The sequence below is a fragment of the Passer montanus genome, unplaced genomic scaffold, assembly GCF_014805655.1.
Source record: "Passer montanus isolate IOZ18808 unplaced genomic scaffold, ASM1480565v1 scaffold24, whole genome shotgun sequence".
In the NCBI taxonomy this organism is placed as follows: Eukaryota; Metazoa; Chordata; class Aves; order Passeriformes; family Passeridae; genus Passer; species Passer montanus.
The window spans coordinates 5,338,277-5,363,655 of record NW_024367037.1 but is presented as its reverse complement, the minus strand read 5'-3'; the positions used below and the strand labels follow the sequence as shown (position 1 = coordinate 5,363,655).

The 25,379-nt window shown below is 43.8% G+C and overlaps 1 protein-coding gene across 3 annotated transcripts in view; it reads left to right on the top strand.

The window, feature by feature from the left end:
- The first annotated feature begins 737 nt into the window (after nt 1-737).
- NR4A3 (nuclear receptor subfamily 4 group A member 3) overlaps nt 738-25,379 on the top strand; it is a 31,506-nt gene continuing 6,864 nt past the window's right edge. Inside the window, exons 1-6 of one of the 3 annotated variants that reach the window (XM_039710989.1) lie at nt 738-1,242; nt 6,444-7,330; nt 9,529-9,658; nt 10,623-10,795; nt 16,112-16,311; nt 17,491-17,669. In XM_039710989.1, coding sequence (XP_039566923.1) covers nt 6,446-7,330; nt 9,529-9,658; nt 10,623-10,795; nt 16,112-16,311; nt 17,491-17,669 — 1,567 coding nt within the window. In that variant the 5' untranslated portion in view covers nt 738-1,242; nt 6,444-6,445. Of the gene's footprint in view, nt 1,243-3,765; nt 3,899-6,421; nt 7,331-9,528; nt 9,659-10,622; nt 10,796-16,111; nt 16,312-17,490; nt 17,670-25,379 lie in introns of those variants that run through there. The other 2 variants (XM_039710988.1, XM_039710987.1) reach the window with 2 other exon arrangements.

Below are 25,379 nucleotides of genomic sequence, written 5' to 3'. Positions count from 1 at the left end.
GAGGCAAAGCGAAAGTGCCGCCGCTGCCGCCGGTCCCTCCTCCTCGGGGCGGCAGGCGCCTCGTCCGCTCCGGCTCCCGTCCGGCAGGAGCACTCGCTTGGCGGAGCCGCTCTGTGCGAAGCACAAGCGCAGCGCCGGCCGTCTCGGCTGCGGTGACAGTCGCGAACATCGCGGCCGCCGCCGGTGGATGTAAACACGGCACCGGGCACGGCGGCGGGCGGCTGCTGCCGGCGGAGACAGCGGGGGAGTCGTCCGCCGCCGTGCCCGGTGCCCCAGGCAGACACACGGACACCGAAAGACACACGGACACAGACAGTCACAAGCAGGCGGCAGCCCGGACGCTTCTCAGGGCCGCTCGCACTTGTGCCCGCTCTGTGAGCGGCACCTCCCGCAACCTGCTCCTTGTTCCTGCGCACTGGAAAGTTTCGAAAGAAAAGAAAAAGAGAGTGAAAAAAAAAAAGAAAGAAAGAAAAAGTTTGAGAAGAGAAAATAATTCGGAAAAAAACTTTAAAAGCAAAAAGAAAAAAAAAGTTTTTTTAAAAATGAAAAATTAAAAAGTGAAAGAAACCTTTATTAATTAGTCCTAAAAGTTCCACTAAGTAAGCAAGCAAAGCTCTTTTCATTTGAGCCACTTCAGTAAAGATATAATAATTTTGTTATTATCACTACCTTAATAACAATAAGGGGGGGGGGGGGGGGGGGGGGGGGGGGGGGGCGGGGGGGGGGGGGGGGGGGGGGGTCAGTAGCGTCAGGCTCCCATGGCGTCACTATTGACGTTTCGCATTCCAGCCGCTCTATGGAGAGGCCGCTAGGGCTCCTCTCACATAAATGACGTTCAGAGAGAGGGAGCGGGAGAGCAGCGCAGAGAGGCGCCTCCGTCCCCTCTCTCCGGCGCAGGCACACGCGCACCCCGGGGCACTCGCACCGGGACGCGGGCACAGGTCCCGGCCCGGCTCCCGCCGCACACACACAAAGGCACATCGCGGCGGCGGCCGCCGCTTGGCATCCCTCGCCCGCCCGCCTGCTCACTCCCTCCCTTCGCCCGGGGACGGGCTCCTGGCTCCTCAGGCTTTTTCAATCCTTTTCCATGCCTCGGGATAACGCACCCTCTGGACCTGCAGCTACCCGGAGTCTGAGGGATTTTGTGTCTCGGGTCCTGCCGCTGGACAGCGCCTACACACGCCTTTAAGGAAGCGGGCACCTACAAACTAGATGTAAAGACGGAACCTCCACAGCAACCGAGTACGTATGCGAGTGAACGGGAGCGGCTGAGGGAGAGGGACGGCGCGGCGTGTCCCCACTCCGTGAAAGTTACGCCGCCGGGGTAGAGATGCTGGGGAGATGCCGGCGGCGAGCGATGCGGCTCAGCCGACGCGCTGCCGTGCCGCTTCGGGCTCTCGCTGAAACTTTTCCCTCACCTTCCCCCCCTCCTCCCCCATCCTCCCCGTGGATGTTCAGTTGCCGCTCGTCTTCCGAGCGTCCCTGCCGTCTCGGCAACTCCTGCCGTGCGCGGGGCACTGCTGCTCCTCGCAAACGGGAGGGCTGTGGTTGAGCGGAGCGGGAGCCGGAGCCGGTGGTACTAAGGTATTTCTGCTAGTTGTTGTCATGGAAATGATGCTGCCGGCGGCGGCGGGGAGTTTACAGCGCCGGTGATGAATGGCAGCAATTTGTCTCCCTCCTTTAGCCGCGCCTGGGAAATAGGTGGTTCTGTTTGCACAAGTTCAGCTGTCTAATAGGGACGGCGAGGCAGGTTGAGCTCATCTCACTTTGGGAGAGAGCAGCCCCCCTCGGCAGCCCAAAGAGCTCGCCCAAGAGGTAATTGCTGGAATGTGACATATTGTATTGAAATGAGACGGGATGTTTGCACGGCACGTCTGCCCGGCATCTGCTCCTCGGAAATGTGCACTTTTCCCTTCGGAGGTCAGAAGTGGTAACGAGGGGCCGCGGTGCCCCGGCACGGGCGGTACCGTGCGGGGAGGCTGGGCTGCGCCGCCGCTGCCCCGCTCCCTGCCCCCGCGGCGCCTCTCGCCTTTGCCTTCTCGCCTTAATAGCTGCGAAAGAAGTTTCAGTCTTGGAAAGAGGCGAGAAAGCGCGGGTGTTGGGTTGTGATATTATGTAGAGGGACAGTTATCGGGACAGCATTATCGCGATAGCCCGTCCCGGGCGGAGATGCCGCTCACCTTAGCGCGGCTAGTTAAGAACGCTGTTACTTAACTTGCAGTTTTTGGATACGATGGAATCCGTGCGAGGATATTTCCCAGGGAAAGGGCGTAAAACACTGTTTTATGTAGGGGGATTAGTGTGTTGGGATAGGATTTTTTTTCTCCAGGAAAAAAAAGTTTGGGAATGAATCGCTAACTTTTATCCAAGCCGCTTCACTCGATTACATTCTTCGCCCTATTTTTCTCTCCTCCGTGGAGACCGTTGTATGCTGGAGTCAAGCCCCGGTAAAAAACAATGGACTAAACCAGACCAGACGGTTTCTTCGGAGGTGAATCTCACGCGATCTCGTGGATATTTGCTGGAGTGACCGTGCGGCTCGGGGCGATCCCTCCCACTCCCCCCCCCAAAAAAATCGCCAGCTAACCGGCGGTGGAAATCCAGCACGAAACTTTTTAATTGAATGGAGCTTCCCCCTCCGCAGTCCCTCCCGGGTAAATGAAGGTTTCGAAACTCGCCTGAAGAAGTCACAATCACAATGGAGTGTTTCACGGTTTCCTCCTCGTATTACAGGGTGGGGAGGGGTGTCACTCGGGGCTGAATGTAAAGTGCACGGAGGAAGAAAAGAGCTTTGACAAGGGTAGTTATTTCCTCCTAATTTACAGCCCTTACGGCCCTGCGCTCCTGGCTCGGGCGGCGGCAGCCCGGAGGGGTGCTGCGTGGTTAAAAGCGCAGCGAGTGTCTCTAGGTAACCGGCGGCTCGGGGGGGCAGAGAGGAGCCCTAGGGCGCTCCGCGCCGAGCGGGAAACCGCCTCGTAGGAGCTCGTAAGGGAACAAAACCCTCGGGAGAGAAGGGGATGAGCTTAACACCCCAGGGCACTTAACACCCCAGGAGCTGGCGGGGGTTTAAAGGCGAGGGGCGCGGGGAAGGCAAAAGAAGGACGAGGAGCGGGAGAAAGAGTCGCCGGGGAGCGGCTTCCGTGGGCAGGGGCCGGCGCGGCCGAGCATCCCCCGCGCCGCCGCGGAGCCCGGCTGGCAGCGCCCGGAGGGTCGGGGGCAGGCGGCGGGGCAGAGCTCCCTCCCCAGCGCCGGCGGTGATGGGCCCGGAGACACCGCACAGGGTTAGCGGGCAGGCAGGACACCCCTCAAGTCTGGCCGGTACCTTGCATAGAAAGTCGCAGCCTGCTTTTCCCCGGTCTCTGCATCCCAAAAAGAGAAAGTTCTCACGGGGAAGTGGACGCTCGGGGATGCTGTCCCGCTTGTTGTAGTCACCCCTCCCGGGGTTCTCCTCTTGCCTACCCCAGGCTGCTCTCTCTGAGAACAAACCGGCGGCTCCGTTGTCCCAGCCCGGTGCTCTCTTGCCTTTTGTGTGCTGAGGGAGCGGGAGCCGGCAGGAATGCGCTCCCCGGCCGGCTCCCGCTCCCCACCCGCGGGGCGAGGCGGGGGATGGCGTGCGAGCGCGGGGGACGGTGCCCCCACGTCCCCCCCGAGGCGCCGCGCCGGGGAGAGGCGGGGGCTCCCCTCTGCCCCGCCGGGCACCGCCGCCGCTGACTGTGCCTTGTCTCCCGCCGCCGGCGGACAGAGCCCGGGTCGGAAGAGCGCCCCCCGCCCAGGCCAGGCCCCGGGCCCGCCTCCGCAGAGAGGTCCCAGCCGGCACCCACCCCGCCGCCGCCGCCGCCCGCCGCCGCCTCCGTCCGCACCTCCAGCCCCACCATTCAGCGCGCAAGATACCCACCAGGTAAGCTGCCGCTCCGGGGGAAGGGCGGGAGGAGAGGGGTGCGGGAGCTCCTGGCGCGGCCCCTACCCTTCCCAAATCCCTTCGGCATCATCGGCCCCCGACGTCCCGGGGCGTTTAAATCCCAAAAGGATCAGAGCAGCGCGTGCCTTTCGCAGCGCTTTTGGCGATGCCGTGCCTGGGCGCGCGGGGTTGCGAGCCCCTCGCCAAAGACGTGCCAGATTTAAGGGGAAGCTGGTTGGGGGTGCTAGTGTCCCTGTGAGGAGCCCAGCTTGCCTGGAGTTTAACTGGGCATCCTTTACCCCACGCTCTCGCAAAGAAAGCAGAACGCTATGGTAATAACTCCCGATGTCCCTGCCCTGATGCTTTTAGCCATTCATTTAGGTTTTGATGACAGGTTGCTCTTTAATGCACCTCCTGTGGGGCCTTTTATTTTCTTGTTTTAATATTGTTGGATAAAGAAAAAAATCCCAGGTTATTTACTTTGCAGGGGAACTAATACTGGTGCCCTAAGTGGAAAAGTAGGGGTTAGACTTAGACAAGTGCGCTGGCAAAAGGCGAGGTAGGAGGAGTCCCACAGAGCCAGGAGAGACCAGACCTTTAGGTTAGGGATATTTTTTCAGTCCTCCGGTCAGAGTTATTTTAGACTTCTGTTTTTCTACACCACTTTGCACAGAATTCAGTGGCATTACTCTGTTATGCTCAGAAAAATGCAGGAAAAAAGGGCATAATGATCTGTTCCCTTGAACTCCTGCTCATTTTCTGAGCTAGCAAAAAAGCTTTTTTCCTTCATATCAACACGTCCGGTTGTGACATTATCTGTGAACTCACTCTGTTGTGTTCCTCCGTCAGTTCTCAGTGGAGGTGTGTGGAAAGAATCTCTTTCCCTTTTTATTTGATTAAGCACTGATCACTGATGTTTTAACAGCCAGTCCTTAAACTAACAAATGATAATGATATGACTTGCCAGGAAATGTGTGTGTGTGGAATGGCATGGACAGAAATTGACAGGAAAAAAAAGAGAACAGTAGAATAATACATAAATAACATTGGGGAGGCAAGGCTTAGTGGAAGAGGGTTGTCCTGCCTCCTTCTTCAAGCTTTTGGATTTAAGGGAAAGAAGGTCTTAATTTCAGGAAACAGCACTAGGTTGTTTTTTTTCTCAGATTTTAGTGTTTTCTCAAGAAGAAGAAAGATGTGAATGGTTTGTGACAGCGTGGTAATTCAAATTTGGTGCTTAGTTTAAATATGTTTATCTGCAAAGCGGGCAGGAAAGAATTAAAAGTTGATTTAACACAAATTATTTGGATTACTGCATGCCAGGAGTGAATATTTTAAAATTGTAAGTGAAAAGAGTTCTTAAAATAATGAGGAAAACCTCATTATTTCCAAGGCAGGGCTTTTGGTTTTTTTAACATGAATTATTTCTCAAGTGCTCCTGGAATATAAATTACCATGATTAAGAAGAGATGAACTGCACTTAATTTTGATATACATTTTATCCATATTTACTTTTCTCTTTATGAGAAAATTTATACTAATTAATGCATTTTATTCCTCTGCTGTGGAACCAAAATACACCACACACTTTTAGTTCGAGTTGCAAATATTGGTCTAGAATCTCACAGTGTTTAGTCAGGCAAACCTCAGTGAATTGCAGAATTGGGTCTATTACTTCCTTTGACCAGCAAATTACATGGCAGACTAGTAGGAAATGTAAAAGAAAATAGCAATCAGATCTTTTTAGCCAGGCACTGTGTTGCTTTGACCATCCCAGCTATCAGTGAACCACATTAAGTTTCATGACTAATGAATAAAACCAACTGTATTACTGGCCTGAACCCTGCTTTCCCATGAAAACAGAAATACCACATGCCTTTTATCCTACATGTTTGCAAATTGAAGGGGATGTTGTACCCTTCACTTTTTAAAGGAGAACGTTCTACCAAAGATAAGCCTTAAAACTAATAATGAAACAGCAACCTTAAATATTAGCTGACCAGAAATATTCTTCAAACCTCCAGAGCTGAGTAAGCAAAATTGATGTTTGCAAGTCCTGAGTAGCAAACCTTGTGATTTGAGTAATTCCTCTGACATGCGCTGCAAATGCTACTTTTTAAAAAAATATAATTTTTAATATTTTAATATTATAATCTCGTTTACCCATCATGAAAATTTTATGGCATGATAGCATGCATACAGAGGTAGATTTAGAGTCATAAACTGTTCCCATTGTGCTTATCTAATTCTCATTGACACCTATGTATATTAAGCAGCAGATGTAGGGCAGCTTGAGATGGATTCTTCTCTCGCTGACACTGGTATAAATGTTTCTCCCTTGACTAGATGAGAGCAGACTCCACAGTACCGAGTGCTTAGTCGGTCCCTGGTGCGTATTGTTGAAAGGAAAAGGCTCGAGGCTAATTTAAATGTGCGGATGGGAGTTGGGTGCCCATCTGAGCTCTGGGAAAGCTTCTCGGAAAGAAGTTGGTGAGGGCCTGTGGCGCAGCCTGGTGCACTGTTGCTAACATGCTCATTGCCCTTGCAGATATGCCCTGTGTGCAAGCGCAGTATAGCCCTTCACCGCCCGGTTCGAATTATGCATCCCAGACCTACGCATATGGCTCGGAGTACAGCTCAGACATCATGAACCCTGACTATGCCAAGCTGACCATGGACCTGAGCAGTACCGAAATCACTGCCACTGCCACCACCTCCCTTCCCAGCTTCAGCACCTTTATGGAGGGTTACTCTGGCAGCTATGAGCTCAAGCCTTCCTGCCTCTACCAAATGCAAACTGCCTCCTCTGGCCAGAGGCCCCTCATAAAGATGGAAGACACCCGGCTGTCCCCATACCAGCCCTCACTGCCCCCATCCACAGACGAGGGGATGCCCAGCACTTCCATGTACTTCAAGCAATCCCCACCCTCCACGCCCACCACGCCCGGCTTCCCTGCTCACCAGAGCCTGTGGGATGAGCCCCCGCTGCAGCCCACGCAGACCTGCCTGCCTCCCGGCCACCTGATGGACGCCGCCCCCATGAAGACCGTGCCTCCGCGCTTCCCTCTCTTCCACTTCAAGCACTCGCCTCCGCACACGCCGTCCGCGGCCGCCCACATGTGCTACGACCCGGCCTCGCTGAGCCTGCCCCTGGGCTCCGACAGGCCCGCCGCCAGCCAGGCTCCCATGGAGGGCCATTCCTACGGGCTTCACCTGGCCAAAAGGCCAGGCACCTTAGCCTTCTCACCGCTCGGCCTCAACGCAGCCACCTCCAGCCTGATGGGGGAGAGCAGCGGGAGCGGCAGCAGCGGCCTGCCGTCTCCCCCCAGCAGGAGCTCTTCGTCCGGGGAAGGCACCTGCGCTGTCTGTGGAGACAATGCCGCCTGCCAGCACTACGGGGTGCGGACGTGTGAGGGCTGCAAGGGCTTTTTCAAGGTGAGACATCCGCGCTTTGCTCCCCTCCCTGCCTGCTCCCACCTCGCTTCCCGGCCCCTCTGCCCCCACATGCTCCTGGTCCTGACCTGGGGCTCCAGGGACATGGTGTGTTGAAACTCAGGCCCCCACAGCAGGGTGGGAGGGACGCCCAAAGTTTTTGGAGGTCAAGGAAAGCCCTCTGTGGGATAAAAGGATCAGCCAGTCTCTGCTGAGAAGAGGCCATGGCAGTGGTCTGGGGGAACCGCATCTCTGGTCCGCCAGCATTCCTCAATGGAACATAGGTTGCCCCACTTTACACTATAAACTGCATTTATTCTGTAGTGAAGCTCATCTGGAGTACATTCAGCCTGGGTTTTACTCAGTGATCAATTCCAATTGTACTTTGTTTCTAGATGAGAAAATAAACCCTGAAATCGTAAAGTCCACTTAATATTTGAGGTGGTGGCAGCGGTGCCGTTTGTTGTCCAGGGGTGGTTGGCGTGAGAAGGAATGCAGGGTGGTCAGCACCAGGAAAAAACTGGTTTCACTCATGGGACAAACCCAAGTACTTCTAGTTGCTTTTGGCTGCTGCCTTGTCATTACCCTTGAGCTCAGGAGCCCGGGGAGTCCTTACCAGGGGAAATCTGCCTGCAGAGCAGTGACTAAGCACTGCACAGGGTCCCGGTGCCTGCCCTGCCATGAAGGCAGCTTTGCAGCTGAGTAGCAACACAAATAACTTACAAACAGCAGTTTCTCAGTGGGAACTTTGCCCTTATATTTTCAAGAGTTGAATATACTCTTTAGATCTTAGGTTTGGGTGCTTTGTCATTTCCTTTCAGCAGAGTCTGAAGGTCCAGATTCCAAATATTAATTTCAGAAATAGCTTGTTTAAGGGAAGAGCTTGTGATTGACTTTTGGTAGGATGGTTCTGCACAGCAAGTTTAAGATTTGAAACATTTGAGGTTGATTTTGTATATTTCTTCTTCTTGCTAAGATAGCAGTTATATTCCTATTCTGGTAAAAGATACAATAGGAACAAAAACAGTCCCAAAATATTTGGGGGGAGGGCTTACCACATTTTTTTATTGTAGGTGGAGTTGTCAGTGTTACTTAATAATAATCTTTTGACCACGTGGTAACACACGTCTCCTGTAAAACTAATTTGTTATTTAAATATAACTAGAAAAGGAAACACAAATAACATGGAAATAGCAGCTCTTTTTATCCCAAACCTGCCCCTGTGGAAATCAATAGCATACCCTTGAGTTGCAACAGTACCTTATTCTGCAAAATTAAACTGTTTTCATCTCCAAATCACAATGAAAAATATTTGCTGTATCTCATATATTTAGTACATTGAAGCTGTTATTTGATAACAAACACAAATTATGGAATACAATTTATCCATTAATTTAATTGCAGTTAAAGATTTAATATTGAATGTTGAGTTGATACATTTGTTCCTGGTGTCTTTTCTAGTAATACCTTTTTGAATGTTTTTTATTGATGTATCTTTGATTTTAAGCATGGCAGCATGGTATGTTTTTGCATTGATATTTGTTACATTCTTCCAAAGCTTGCCAGGTTTCTACACATTTTAATTTTGTTTTAGTTTTTTCAACATGACTTTAGAGTTAATTAAATTTACATAACTATGTCATCATTCTGTCCTTTTTCCTCAGGTCAGGTTAACTTTCCCAGCCTATTTAGCCAAACATATTTTGTAGGGGTTACTGGTATTTTTGTTTTTCTCCCTGATGATTTTAATGGCTAACCAAACCAGTTATTGTGGTATTTGACTAACAATAGTGATAGCAAGAGAAGTACATTGCAGATCATTTTGATTTTATTTTAATAAGGTCAGCAATAATCAAGGGAATGAACCAAGTAGAAAATTGTTCCCAAAGGGATATTAAAAGCGGAGATAATCTAATCCCCAAAGGTAGATGTGATGACCTGGTAATTTCAGATATGATTTTATCATTCAAAGTTGCCTGTCTCCAGAGACTTGCTTCAGAAAAATCCTAGATGATTTTCATTGTCAGCAGCTAGCACTAATAAAATTGTTTTTCCTGCAGGCTAGTGTGTTAGGAAATTAATTTTATCTAATTATATGAATTGCACTGTCACTTTTCATGTTGTAATTAAAACACATTTTGTCAGGTTCTAAGCTGCTCAAGAAACAATCAGTTTACTATTTTTGTGTTGCATTTTCGCAGAGAACAGTTCAGAAAAATGCAAAATATGTTTGTCTGGCAAATAAAAACTGCCCAGTGGACAAGAGACGTCGTAACAGATGCCAATACTGCCGGTTCCAGAAGTGTCTCAGTGTCGGCATGGTTAAAGAAGGTAAGGACTCTGGCTATTTATGATCCCAGAAAACTAAAATATTATTTTTTATGAATCTGTGTCTCTGTGTGTATGTGTGTGTGTGTGTGTGAGCATGGATGTCTCTACAATAAATTTGACAGTGATGAGATTCATAACTTACCCCAAAATATGTGCGTTTTTGTAATAATGTATTGATTTTGTGCTTTTCACCCCTATTATCATATTTAGACCGTAGACCCCAGAGTTCAAGAACAGCAAGGTCACAGGAGGATAATTTGACAGTGGCCAAAATGTCTCCTTTATTAACTTTGAACATTGTTCGATAACGCTGTTGGTTTCCCCTTGTTATCTCACTGGGGGCTGCACTGGATTGTGTGCATTTTGACATAGGATCTCGTTTCATTCCCATAAGCTGATTGTAAATTTGCAATTAATTTAAATGGAAACAGGATCAACTCATTAGTCCCAATTCTGCAAATATTTAAGCATGTGAGTAATATTGTGTGAGCAGTCCCATTGCAAATACTGACATGGATAATATAACCTATATAGTGTGACCGTATTTTTTCAAATGCTTGAAGAAAGCTAAAATTACTTTGAATGAATGCCTCTGCCATTTAAAAGGGACACTGCTAGTAGAAACACTAAAATTTGTGCTTCACATTCAGCTTGTTTTCAGCAGCAGAGTGTCACGGGCACACGTACACGGGCACACTGACATGCTGCAAACAAAGCATGGACACGAGGAACACAGCTGGGCTCTCACTGAGCAGCTACATTGCTGCTTACGATCGTAGGTCTGACACAGCTCTGGTGCCATTTGTGTTCCTTTGCAATCAAAGGCATCAAGAGCATGTGCTGAAACTGGAGAACACTCTTATTTTTGCTGGTCTGGCCACTGTAAGGAAAGCAGGGTGTTCATTCTGATCCATCTTTCGCTGGTACCTTCACAACTGATTCCCTTGGGATTTTTTTCACCTAGTTGTCCGTACCGACAGCCTGAAAGGGAGAAGAGGTCGGCTGCCTTCCAAACCAAAGAGCCCCTTACAGCAAGAACCCTCTCAGCCCTCCCCGCCCTCTCCTCCCATCAGCATGATGAATGCCCTCGTTCGAGCTTTAACCGACTCCACGCCCAGGGAGCTGGACTATTCAAGAGTATGTCTCACTTTTCTTTCCCTATTTGCTTTCTGCACAGAAATGATTTGCGGGCTGCATTTCTCCTTACCAGCTGGTTTGCCAAAATGAAATTAAGTGTGAAATTTGGACGAGGGTAGAAATCGCTCCAGCCAGCCGTTGTCTTTTTGTGATAGGTGGACAATGAGAGGAAAGGAAGGGTAGTAGATATTAGTGTTTGTAGCTATTCATTGTGAGGATCTCAATCACAAAATAATCTAATAATCTGCTGTATATTCATGGCTGTGTTAAAGCAAAAATGCATGGATAAATAGAGCATTCTTCTTGGAAAAAGGCTGTATCAAAACATGATCAATTATGATGTCATTGATTAACCAGGAGCAGTACTTGTATGTCCAATAGCTTACCTTCCATTTTCTGAAGGCTAAAATTTAATAGCACTTTCCTGATATTCAAATAGAAGGGTTGCAGAGTGTGACACTGGATGGATAGGACCATTCCTGTTGAAATCAACAGGAATTTTGCCATTATTTAAATGGAAATAGGATGTGCTTTGGATACCCCAGCCTAAATATTCCTTCAGTAAAACTCACAATTTTAAAACAAGCCTCTTAAAATTAAAATTCTGAAAAATCAGTAAAGCTTTACCAAAGATTATATATTTTTGTAACCTTGTTCTTTAATGTAGCATAGTCACAATTTAAATATTCATGGAATATTCTGAAATCTGAAAAGAAATGTTCTTTAGATATTAATATACAGCACTGAAATGGCTTGTTAAATACAATTTTTAGGCAGGTTGATATAGGATAAGAAAAAAACTACAGCTATGGAAAAACAAGATCAAATTCTTCCCCCTTAAAGAAATATTATTAAATTTGCGATTGTTAAAAATAGCAGCTGTACTCAGACAATAACTCCATTGGCCATTTATCACCTGTTGCTAAGTAATATTTTATCCTAAAGCATATTTACTGCAATTATATTAAAATTACTTTATGCTATTTTAGACTATATTTTTATATATAATTTAGCAATATAAAACATGCTGTAATATATTTTCTTCAAACTAATCTGGAAGTATTAAATAATATTATTTTTCAAGTTATTATCAAGAATTTAGCTGTTCAGTGTCTGACAACCTACTATGGGGAGAATGCACTAACCATATCTACATGTACCTTAACTTACCCTGAATGTCTCAGGGATCATTATACAAATACCAAGGTGTGTGATGAGCTGTGCTCTTTGATAGAAATCTGCTGGCTTCTACAGAATTGCAGGAGTCCAGAGGCCATAGTTTGTATTTATTTATTGATATAAATTTCTTTTGCATTTACAGAAAACTGAACAAAAATTATGTACTTTTATGTGACTTTTGTCTTTGTCCTGCAGTAATTATTTCTCTTTTAATGAAAACAACCCACAGATTTAAATGTTGAACTATTCTGTTGGACTTTACAGGGAGCATATGATTGACAGTAAATTAATTTAGTCTTGGTAGCTAAAAGATTAAGTATGATTATCTGTTAGAACATATTAATATCTAAGTTTTTCTTTACACTAAAATATATAATAGTCTGTTGTGCCCGGTGGTACTGAAATGACAAAAATATTCTACAAGAAATTAGTAGATTCTTATGTTTTTCATTGACCCTTATACTTATTTTGAAAAGTTACTGGAGGTCAAAAAACAAATGCAGTGTAAAGAGCAAGATTAACTGAATTTAATGAATTTAAGGAAACATACCATAAACACACTACAATGCTAAAATATTCCTATGAAGAATAATCCTGTACCTGTAAAGACTAACCTATGGCACATTCAGCTAGACTGTGACCCTGCTGAGCACCACAAATGGGCAGATCTGGAAATCTGGCTTTGGAGTCAGCCCTGACACTTCTGCAGATACGACCTTAATGTTTAGCATGGTCTTTGTGTTTACAAGCTGTAATATCTTGACTGTCTTAAAAACCACTGATAAAAATTTCGGAGGAAAGTGTGCATCCCTTCCCTCCAGAAAAGCCTGTAGAGACACACACACAGACACACAGAGCAACCCAGGAAAAAAAACAAACCCAGAAATAAATTACATAAGCTACAAACTTTACACCAAAACACTGGAAACAGTTCTGTTCAGAACATGGCTGCTTTTCATCTCAGCACTGGTTTTAACTTACCAGTCCACAGCCGTGGTATATTTAGGTACTTGGTTTCAAAAGGCAATTGCCACGGCCGTAGTCTGGTCTCACACCTGTTTACTGGTACAATTCCCTGAGTTTACGCTTTTAAGGAAGTGAGATGAGAAACAGACCCTTGCCATTCTTATTCATGCAGAATAGGCACCAATGTAAATAGAAATGTTGCCTTTTCAGAGGGGCAGTGCAGTATTTAGGCAATAATCCCCCCCATTCCTGGGCTACAAAATTAAGCACATATCATGGCTTTTGGAAAAATGAGTGTAGGCTTTTCATCTGTGCAGAGAAGTTAATGTTAGGCTTTTGCAGCTGTAGCCGTTGATGAAGGACTGATGAAAGCAGGCAAAGGGCAGAGCTAAGTTGTGCTATCGGGCTTCCCAACCTCGGGCTTTCCAAATCTCTTCAGATGAAACTCACAAATTAATGTTGCTTGCTACACATGCAACCCCCTCCTTAAGTAACAGTCATATTTCATTTAATTCCCAAAGGAGCTCCAAGGAAAGGAGGGGGGCAGAGCTTTGTGTTTTGTCTTTCTCCTGGTTTGCCTCCAGTTTGCATAGGGCAGGTTTAGAAATGCAGATCGGAGGGAGCCCTTCCATCCTGTGACGCCTCCTGACCAAGGGCAGGATTGCCAGCTGTCTTGGTCACAAGTTAGGTCAAATATCACTTCTTCTCCATGAAATAATCATGGAAAAAACCCACAACTATGGTGCATGAAACAGAAACATACATATTGTTTATGGTTACTTGTATGCTCCTAAGTCTTTTACAAGTAAATAATATTTTATTTTAGCAACTCTTTGTAAGTGCTGATACTTTATAGTGAGCAGTGATGTATTGCAGCAGCTGAAAATTATACAACTCCATGTAATCTTTTACCTTTTTTTTTTCTAAAATTGCTCTAGTGGGGTACACTGTGCAAAAAAATACAGGTTATCATTTTTTTAGATGCATTTAATTTGATTCAGTGCCCAGCGTGGGGTATACCACACTGTACCATTCACAGTTACACGACATAATGCAGCAATCCACTTCATTAGAAAATGTTAAAACTTCGCCTTACTTTTGCCAAAGGAATGTTTTATAAATATTGGGAACAAATTAACACCTGGCATAATTATGCTGAGTTGTGATGAGTTATATTTAGAATGAACCCATTCAGAATGGGTAGTACCTTTTTTCTTTTCATTTTGTTTTCCTTCTTCTTTACTGCTCAAAGGGTCAAGAATATATCTCAGCTTAGCAATACCTGTTGTGAGGCAGGAGTTTCCATCAGCCTGTTTTGTTTCCCTGTGTAGTAAGAAAGAGTCATGGGTCAGCCCCTGTGTAGCAAAGAACGTCTCCCAGAGCCAAAATACACACTTCTTGTGGTTTGCTCTGTATGGTCACTTCTAGAGGGTCCAGAACATGCGTGGTCTTTGAAAAAGCAAATTGTCTTTTTCTGCCTGTTAATTACCTGTGTGCATCTTGCTGCAGTCCAGTGCCAGGAGTAGTTGATTCTTGCTGCTGGAGCATCCTCAACTGCTCCATTCAAGTGGCAGTCTGAACACATAAATAAGATGCAGCGTACAGATTTTTTCTACTGCTGCTCCCCATCTTCTCTGTATTGTGGCCTCTACCTGTCTCAGTGTCACAGGATCCTTTGGAACAGCTGAAGCAAAATTTGTCTCTATATGAATTTTGTAAGAAGGATTGCACATGTTTCACCAGCTGATTAGGGATGTGAGCTGGAACGCACCTGGAGAAACTCATGCAGTTAGTGTTGGCTAAGCAGAACACAGTCACTAAGAGCTAGTACCAGGACCCAGATACAGACAGAGGTCTCTAGGATTGCTGTAGTTCTCCCATCAGTCAGCAACTCTGACATTGTGTCCTTCATCCCTTACCTGCCAACCGCAGTGAGTTCCAGCTAGGAGAGGCAGAGTACAGGACAGCTACCTGAGAAGTTCTGCTTGCTGTCCCATCTCTCTGTTATGCACAGAGGTGACTTTTGGGTGATACCTGCCACCCATGGTGGTAATATGGTCCTCCCAGGCTGCCAGACCACTGTTACTGGTGGAGAAAGTGTTTTTTCTGCTTCCACTCTGGCTTGGAGGGTTGCTGGAGTGGCCTTTAGGCTGTTTGACTCAAGCCTAAGTGCATGTCGGAAGTTATTTCCAAAGAGTATGCAGGCTTCTTTTAGCCATGGAGACTACCTCAGTCTTTCTTTGGCTGAACCCATAAGAGAAAGAGTGGATATGATGTCTCTCCCAGAAATAACCCAGCAGGTGTCTGATGATGAGGATGTTACTACAATAAATGCCACATTATTCAGTACCTGCTCATAAAACCAGCAGCACTTTCCAAGCACAGAATTGGACTAAGCCACAAAAGCTCCTATTTTATTTTCTGCCGAGAGAGAGAGAGCAGTGTCAAAGCAGTGACAGGGATCCACTGGTGATGAAGTAGGAGATAGTGGGGACGGAGCTGTCAGAGGGTCACAGGGAAGCTGAGCAAGCTGAGACTGTCAAATGGTTGCCTGGAAGAGTTATGGCCACATAAGCAGGATAATAGGTTCTGCTGAACCTCAAATGCTTCAATTTGAAGGATAAGAGGTGATATGGGGCAGCTGGTTTACTTTGAACCAATTCTGTATTCAAATGAAGCAATGCTGCATGTGTCAGATAAAATGTGATTTATCTTATGTGTCTCTATCACTGTCAGATAAAATGCACTTTGTGAGGTTTTGGAAGAAATCTGCATTTCCAACATACTGAGACAAATTCATCAATGGGAAAAGTGTTTCATTGTAGTAAGCCAAATAATGTTCCTCTTCTAGTGTGATGCAAATTATCCTACCCACCAGCTTTCTATTTCTGTTTACTAATAGCATATAAGTACTTGTAAAATGTGATATTATATTTTAGTTATAAATTTGAAATTACTTCTATACATATGGAAATATTTTTGTAATATCTATCTGAATAGCAAAATGCCTGTAGGTAACCAAATAAGTAGGTAGATGTAGACCTATTTTTATGTCTTATAAATAATACCAGCTTTGCCACAGAAGGAAATGTTGTCGGGCAAATAATGCTGTATGTTTCACAGAGTGCCCTTAAATGCATATAACCTTGCTTTCTGTGGCTTTCATTTTAGTACTGTTCCACTGATCAGGCTGCTGCAGGCACAGATGCAGAACATGTACAACAGTTCTATAATCTTCTGACTGCCTCCATTGACATAACTAGAGGTTGGGCAGAAAAAATCCCAGGATTTACTGACCTCCCAAAAGAAGATCAGACATTACTCATAGAATCAGCTTTTTTGGAGCTGTTTGTACTAAGACTCTCCATCAGGTAACTATTTATGTAATTTCCTCTTAAGATGATGTGAAAAATCATCCATCTGAATATTTTTAAGGAATAAATATGGCACTGTCTTTGAACGTTGTCATTTGTACCAAGAAAAAAGCACCCAAAAAATCAGCAATGTCTGCATACAAAAGATATAGTGTTTAATTTGTTTTACACTGCAGGAAAAATCAAGCAAGTGATTTACAAAGAGATCATAGGTGTCACTAATGTGCTTCTTTTATTTGATCTGTCCCATCTTCCTCCTACATAGTAATCAAAATTGATCCTCAGTTTTACTATTTGAGCAAATCTGCTTTGTATTCATAAGTATGAAATATAGAAATGCACTTCAAGTATGAATTCTTTTCCTTTTCCCTTTTTGATCTGTTTTTGAAAGGGATGAAGAAGATTCAAAATATTGTTCAGATTGGTTTTCTTTTTAATACCAAGTAATTTAATAGAGAGAGATCCTGTTTGTCAGTCTAATACTAGTTAAGACACTTCACCAATTTCACTTTCAGGAACTGGCAAAATTGCAGACTGGTGATTTCAGTTATGCCCATGTTTATTTAAGTTGAATATGACCTTTTCATGTGTTTTTTTAACAAAAATTGTGGTAATGGAGAGGGAAGAAGAGGAGAGCTTGGCTATAATTTCTCTCCTGCACTCATGTTTTCTTATAAAAGAGTTTATGCAGTTATGTGTATTGTCCTGCATTACTGCGTGTGTTCTCCATTGTTTTATCCTTGCCAATTTTTACAATCTGAAAAATGCAGATGATACTAAGTAAATGCTGAGAGTTGCAGAACCTATCTTTTTATTAGTTTTGTACGTCAAAATGCACTCACTTAGTATTCCTTTGGTTCAAACATACAGTATTTAATGCAAAATGTCTTCTCTGTTTATGCCTTTGGGCAGGACCAAAATCTTAACTAATTAGACAGTCTACACCACATGCTGCAGCTAACCTCAGGCTTATAACTCTACCAAGTAAGCAATCACAGAAGCTTGTTTGTTGTACTTTTGCCCCAAGGGAGAAACATATTGTCAAACGTGAATGCCCACATATGTCTCAAGATAATATGCCTTGGATTTTAAATGACAGACGCTTCAATACTGGTTATGCATTTTTCTGTAAAGTAGAAGATGCATTTATAATTTTTTCAATTGTTTTTATTTGAGGTCTGATACTGCTGAGGATAAGTTTGTTTTCTGCAATGGACTCGTGCTTCATAGACTTCAGTGCCTTCGTGGGTTTGGGGAGTGGCTCGACTCTATTAAAGACTTTTCCTTAAACTTAAAGAGCCTTAACCTTGATATCCCAGCCTTAGCAAGTCTATCAGCTCTAACTATGATTACAGGTAAGTGCTCCTTTGTTAACAGAAAGCTTCAGACTCTAGTGCTTTGCTTTATTGTAGATTCAAGCGATTTCAGTTAATTTAGCTATGTTCAGGGTGAAGTGATTGTGATTTTTATGAACTAACATGACCATATTGAAATTGTGGATTAACATTATGCTGTCAGACACCCCTCTTAAAATGTAATCTAAGTATTTCTTTGCAGCTTCATTGTTTTCTTGGAGTAGTCTCTAAAAAGCAAACTGCTTCCAAGCAAGTTGTGTAGCTCTTACAAAAATATTCAAGATACTTGCTGAAGTCCCAGAAAATCTTAATTAAATTACCAGAGCTAGGTCTTCTGTGTAGGAATAGTAATATCAAGGCAACTTGAGACCTAGAAGCCATACAGCTAGCGTAGCTCATCTCTCAGCAAGATAGGTAGACCAGAAAGAGTGTCCTGTGAGGGCAGGCAGGGTGCATTTGGTAGCCAGGCTATTCTAGGTATTCCAGGTACTGCTTTTCTGAGAGAGGAAAATCAGAGAATAATGAGAAAAAATCACATTCCGCAGTTGTACAAAAGCTTTTGGGTGTATATGACTGTATGACCCTTTCTGCCTGCTGGGGTGAACAGCAGGAAACTAATGTCAGAATCTGCCAAATCTGTCCAGTAAGTACAAAATAGGGGAACACAACCTTTTAAAGTGTAATTTTTTGCATTCCTGAAACAATAAAGCCCAGCATACCTTGGGCATCTTGCAATAGAAGAGTCACAGCTGATGGCAGCAGGAGTCAGGAGAAAGGGTTTCTGACAACCACACAGCAGAATTTGGAGAAGAAGTCATCTCCTCACAAAGAGCCTCTCACTCATATCAGAAAAACTGGTAGATTAACAGTGAAACTGTGTCATCAGTGTGAGACAGGGCTTCAGTGTCCCCTGAGCTGGATCTTCCCAGGGATGCTTATAAGCTCCAGTGGGATAGATATTGATTTCCTTCTGCGTTTCAGACATCCACTACTTTGCAGGCAGTGGCCTCAACAACACCAGCTGTAGTCTTTATTTTACCTGGGATGAGAATGATGTCAGGGCAACCCTGACATAAAACACTCAATGATAGATATAAAAAAAATAAAATTGGCCAATTCCTGCTGACATTTGTAGGGCCAAGATTTTGGGTTCGGAGTTTGCACAGTATGCTGTCTTCCTGCATTTTGGTGAAGGGTTAGTGTATGTATGTGTCTCATTGTCTCTTAAGCATTTTTGGTTTTTTTATTAATTTTTGTTAATTTCTTCTGCAGTTGGAAAGGGTACTTTAAGATCCAGATTCTGGCTTCTTTGATAAAACATTTAAGACCAGAGTAACTCATTGGAGCTGCTTAACTCTGTATAAAAATTCCCGAAATGAGTGGTATGTTAAAGTCAGAAAGAACATTCCCAATTTACTTTTTTTCTGCTGTGTATATACATCCACTGGTGTATGTTCACACCTACTTACATATATGTACTATAAACACCTACATGTATGTGTATGTGTGTGCATACTTATATACATACATAATGTATTTATGTATGTATATGCATTTAGATATCGCTAAATCAAGGACAGTGCTGTCCCTCTATATATCTTTACATACAGGCATATATGCTCATATATATGGCACATATCAGTGATTTAGATTATTGACTATATATGAGATATGTCTTTCTTAGGCAGCCACAGGTAGTATTCTTGATTATGCTCCTGGAGACTGAGAGTATGCAGGTTGATGAACAGGATTCCCGGCAAGCTACGTGAATGTAACAAAAGCAAATGTATAGGAGGAAAACTTAGAGCCCTTAACAAACCCACATTCTGTTTTAACATGGTAATTTGTTCAGTTAAGCATTGCTTGCTTGCCCTTACATAAGGAGTCAAAGTTGTCCAGTGGCTGTCTCTGTTCACCCTAGGATAATTAGAAACAGGTTTTAATTGGATACATCCCACATTTCTTCCTTTCATTGATCACAACACTTCCAGGAGTTTGCTATATTGTTTTGGTCTTCCCAAAGTTTCTAAACAAATGAAAGCAATTGTTGCCTTTAAAAGGAGACAATTTCTGTACATAGAAGCTTTAAGATTTTCTCTGTTTGTCAAGCTTGTCTTGATTTTCTCTCCTGTGTGAGATGGTGTTTAAAATTAATGTTGTTTTCTGCTTATTCTTTTATTTCATGAGGCTGGTATATCTCTGCTGATTTGGTCTAAGAACAGCATGTATTTTCATGTGATCTAAATTAGACCAAAGCTCTAGTGACTTATATTCACAGGTTTCGGATATCCAAGGGCAGTTAGCTAACTCAGGAACTCAGCCAGAAATTTGGTCACCTGAAAATGGATAGCATTGTATAATGATGAACAATATTAAAAATAAAACATGTAAGAGGAAATCAGGTGATTCTAGCTAGCGTATTGAAATTTTTTGTTCAGGAAAACCTTGAGATTTGGCTCTGATGTGGCATCCCACAAGAAATGGCTTCTTGTCTCCTGCCTGCAGTTTGAGTATGACAAGCCATGTGATGGTTTTCAGCTAGTCACACCAAAAGAGAAAAAACAACAAAGAGAAAATTTGCAAAAATGAAACCTGAAGAAGTCTGAAATGTTGAACATTTTTAAGCATTGTTTTGAGGCTTGGCTTAGATTTAGATGGGTGGTTTAGGTGCCATTCTTTATCTCCTAGGAAGGCACCCTTTTCTCCTGTAATGGACTGTTGGAAGCAATAGGTAGTTGGCAAACTCTGCTTCAAGCCCTTTCTGTCAGTCAGACAAAGGAAGAGCAACCTTTCCCAGGAACACAGGATATCCAACTATTGAGTACCACTGTCTTTTGTCTTAAGAGAACTTCATACATTTCACGGGCCACAGAGTGGCTGTTGTGTCTGATGATTTGTGGACAAGCTAGTGGTCAGAGGGACATCCAAGGCCCTATCTCTGGTCTGATTCCAGCAGGAAGGGAATCTGACCATGGTTCTCCCATGTCCCAGGTAGATATCTGTGTCACTAGGCTTCAAAATAAGAAATAGTGGGAAAGCTTTCTTTTGTGAATCTAGTTGCTTGCCTTTAGTAACAACACTGTAAAACCAGAATGCTGCCTTGAGCAAAATTTTCTTGATTATCACACAAATTGCTTATGACTTGATGGCTTAACCAAAAAAAAAAAAACCAAAAAAAAAAAACAAGACAACAGCCCTGTGATCTTTAGTAGTCATAGCCTGTTTTAATACTGTACAGCATCCAATCTATGGCAGTTTTGCTGAGGGAGAAGAGTAAGAGGAGTCACTACTCTCTTTCACGTATTCTCTCTGTGTTCTTCAAGAGTGACAGGTAGAACTAATGTCTGTCTCCCAGTGAAGGAAGAGAGAATAAATGTAAAATTCAGTGTTGAAGACTAAAAGACATTCCACTAGTCCCAGTGTCCTAAGACATACTGAAGGGTGTTCCTTCATTCTGGGATGTCAAATTTTCTCCCCAGAAACAGCTCCGGTAGTTCCAGTGACCTTCAACTAACCCTGCTGACTTGTTTGGAGCTGCAAAGCTTCATGTCCTATCCCAACCACAGCTGCAGATGACAGCATAGGAGGCATGGCTATAGGCATGTAGGTTAATTTGTTCTTTTTAATGTACAGAGCATTAAAAAGAACATTGTTTTCTTTGGGTAAAACTAAAGATATGTACAATATTTTGCATTATATATTCCATCAGAAAGTCCACATATTTTTGCTTTTTCTATCTCTTCTATATGTTCTTGAAATCTGTGGTATGTTGCCTAGAAGGAAAAGCATCATGTCAGATTGTTGATGAATTTTCAGGTCCTCTCAGATAAGACATCAGCTTAAAAGAGCACCCAGAATGGAAGAAGTCGCATCTTGTGTACTGTGTAGGCTTCCAAACAGTTAACTTAGAACTCTGTCATGCCAAAACACATCTTTTTACTGTAAGGTGTTCCTTTAGGATCTTCCTCTCTCTGTCTCTCTTCTCTTTTTCTACTTCCTTTGGTTGGTTTAGAAAGGCTGGACTCAACTTCCTCTACAGCATATGAGTGCTGCTCTAAGCATCACCCAGAAGAAAGTAGGTGGGAAGCAACACATGACACTCACCTCACATGCCTATGAAAGCAAAAAAAATAGTTCTGTCATGTTCTTCTTTGGATCACTTATTCTGTTGGTATATAGCATCTAATGAGCTGAAGAAGAGTGCCAACATGGAAAGGAAATGCTGGTCCTCTTGGGTCAAGTTCTGTTGTGAATTCCACACAGACGATTTCTATGAGTTTAGTGTGTTCATGGATCACAAGTGTTCCTACACAGTCACTCCATGATGGACTGGGCAGTGTTGAAGATAAAGCTTTGCAGACTAGCCTAGATATTAACTCAGCCTATTCTTGAAAATGCTTCCTAAACTTCCCAAATGACCATTTGTTATTTTTTTCAATCAGTGTGAAAATAGAAAGACTAAAAATCCAGTACACATCATCTGAAGGGCACATTCTAATTCAACCTCAATTTTTTGCCTGCTCTAGGACTGCTAGTGTTTTCTCTCTCTCATTCTCCTTGTTGATTATGTTTTCCTCTCTGCCCCTTCCTTTCTCTATCCACATCAAACCATTATTATTTTGCCCACTTGACACTCTCAGTGGGATGCTGCTGAGTACAGAGCATGCTAGCCCTCATTCAGCCAAGCTCTTTCAGCATATGTTTTATTTCAAGTGTGTTAACCAGACCAGCCCAGAACCACTGTATATATTTGGCTTATTCACACTCCTGATGCTTTGTTAGACTGGCACCAGACCACTGAAGAATATTGTGGGGTTTCAATTAATTAGGAGTTTGTGTTTGTCTTCCTGCTGTTGGGCTTTCCATTCCAGTTTACAAACAGTTTTTAGCACCATCAGTCACACCAAGAAACAGTGATGAGACCAGTCTGGCTAAAAAGAGTATGACTGCTGCAGCTCCTTCTGAACATGGCTTTGTCCAACCTCCCAATGGAATCAAGACTTACCTACTCTTCAGCAGCAGATATCCTTCATTCCTCTTGCCAGGATATCCTCTGGAGTGGGTGCTTCATGTGCTGGGTCTACATACAAGCAGGTGGCAGACTGGAGGAGTGTAGGAGAACTAGTTATAAAAAAAAAACCCTCCAGATTGCATTGTCTGCCTTCCCCCTGCCACTTAGCTGAGGGAAATACTGTCAGCATCAAAGTAAAGAACTCACTCCTCCTTTTTCACTCCCACCTCTTTGTTGAGGCAAGAACTCTTTGCTTCTACAGCAACCAGCAGTCTCTGTGTTATATTGTGGTTTTCTTAAAAGAGGGAGCAAACTATGGTGTGCTGTGTGGCCACTCATCTCACCTGACTTCAGGTACCTCGCACAGCTGATGGAGAATACAGGGCACCTCCAGAAGATAATTCATGCACCTAAAATTGTAATAATCTTCTAAAAATGCCCATCCTTACACTGATGTTAGGAGGAGTTTGAGAGGTCTGTGCACCAAGGCTGGGGACCCTTCTGATGTGTCTGAGAGTTAGGCAGGATAAATATGGGCCAGACTGCAACAGGAAAGGAGACTCTTGGATCTGCCAAGTTGCAGTGTGTGCACGAGAAAGCTGTAGGCAACTGAGCCTTGTGCTTATTTGAGTTATAGAAGGGGAAGAGAAATGTCAAGGGGGAAGAGAAAATCACATAATTACATTGAAACCAAGAAAATCAAGAGGCCTATTTTAAGTGTGCAGTGTTCATCTGTTGTGTTTCTGGACACCTCAGAATTAATTGAGACTAAAAGTGATACCCCGTGACACAGAATGCAGAGCCCAGGGTCTTTGAGGTATTCACGCTCTCTGAGAGGCATTTTCTGTAAAGATAGTGCTCAGTCTGCCTGACCCTGGCATGATCTACCTCAGGTCAGAGGTCAGGATCTTTGCTTTCTTCCTGTTGAGTTTTTGCTGATAATGATAGCACAAAACCACATTCAGCTTCCCGGGAAAAGGAAAAAGGTGTAAAAACCTTGCTGTGCTCAGTTTACCAGGATAAGCTAAGTTTGCAGAGCTTTAGAGGTAAGACTTTTGATGAGTCATTTTGACAGCATCTTTGCCATAAATCACCTTTTTTCTCACAAAAATCAATGATATCCCAAAATACAATCTTGGTATGTTACAGGCTGAGAAATCCTGTATTCACTTTACACATGCCTTTGTCATTATAAGAAAGTCTGACTACGATAATATTTACACATCTCCTCAATCAGTTAAAGAAAACCTATCTATTTTGACCAGCTGTACTTCTTGGGATGAATCTTGTCTTTATCATTCCCATATGGATAAGAACATCCTGTGGAAGACAGAGGATGATTAGATGCCCTCGGTTTCAGTGCCACTGCACACCCTCACCCCAGGGGCCTCGTGCTGCTCCCTCTAGGTTATATAAGAAACACTGTGGGTCTTTCTTTGTGCAAACAGAACTGAGTGTGTGAAAAAGGCAAGAAAATGTGTTTCCTGTTATTTGAACCCTGTTCAGTCTAAATGTTTGAACAAATTAGGCTCTAGATGCCTCAAGTCTGCAAAGGAGAAGAGCCTGTTCTTAGATGAGTGTGTTCTTCAGAAAGCAGTTGTGTTCTACCACCAGAGACTGCAGTGGCAGTGCTGGTGCATGCCCTGTCCTTCCCTAGCAGAAGGGCTTCCACACAGATGGCTTTGACTTTCTATGGATGCCTTGAGAGCTTAAGACTGAAACCCCTAGAGGCAGCTCCAGGCATGAGGAATTAACCCTTATAGAGATGTGCAAGTAGAGAAGGCCATTGTATAGTAATTTACTCAGGGGAGAACAACTTGGTTTATCAGGGACTGCTTTAATATTGTAGCACCGGACTTTAAGGATAGAATATCACTTAATTCTGAATTTCCATGATTTTGTTATGTAAAGTAAGGGTGCTAATATGATAATCTTTGCACACATAGTGTTTTGCCTCCTACATTTTATGGCTATTCACAAAAAACATGATTTTTTTATGAAACCTTCTGAACCTGTCAGTGGGAGACAAGCTGTTTAGTTCTGGCTGGAAATGCTAACAAAGTTGCTGTGTGCTCCAGAGCCAGAGATAATTTTCCATACTCTGCAGCAAGGTACACACCTACTGAGGCAGTGGTTTGAAAATGTGCTCTGCTAATTTGTAGTGAGGTTTTGGATCCATTCTAGTATTCCAGCTCCCTACATCTATAAAAATATCTTCACTTACATAGCCAGGAAACAAAACAGATTAAAAGATGGGAACTCTTCAAAGATTGCAAGATTAATTTAATGTCCTGCAGATTCTCTCAGTAGGCTAGTGGTAAAAAAAAAAAAAAAAAAAAGCCCTACAGCTCTTCCAACCTGTATAAAATATTTATCTGCCAAGATTTTTAATGGCAGAATCTGCCTAAGTATTTACTCGCAGTGACCTGTATAGTTAAGGCTTACATAATTACACTATACACCATTTACTGGAAAGGCTTTAAATATTCATTGACTTCTCATGTTTTAATGTAAACAAGGCACTTAGAATACCTAGGGTTTTTAATTCCTGCAAGGTGCAAACGATGTCTGAAGCAGATGTCACTGGTTGGATAAGTGTTCCTTTGAAACAACAGGGCAGATTGACGGTACTTAAATGAGTGAGAAGAGTAGCTTCTGGACAGAGATATCCATGTCTGCACATCTCTGATTCTGATCAC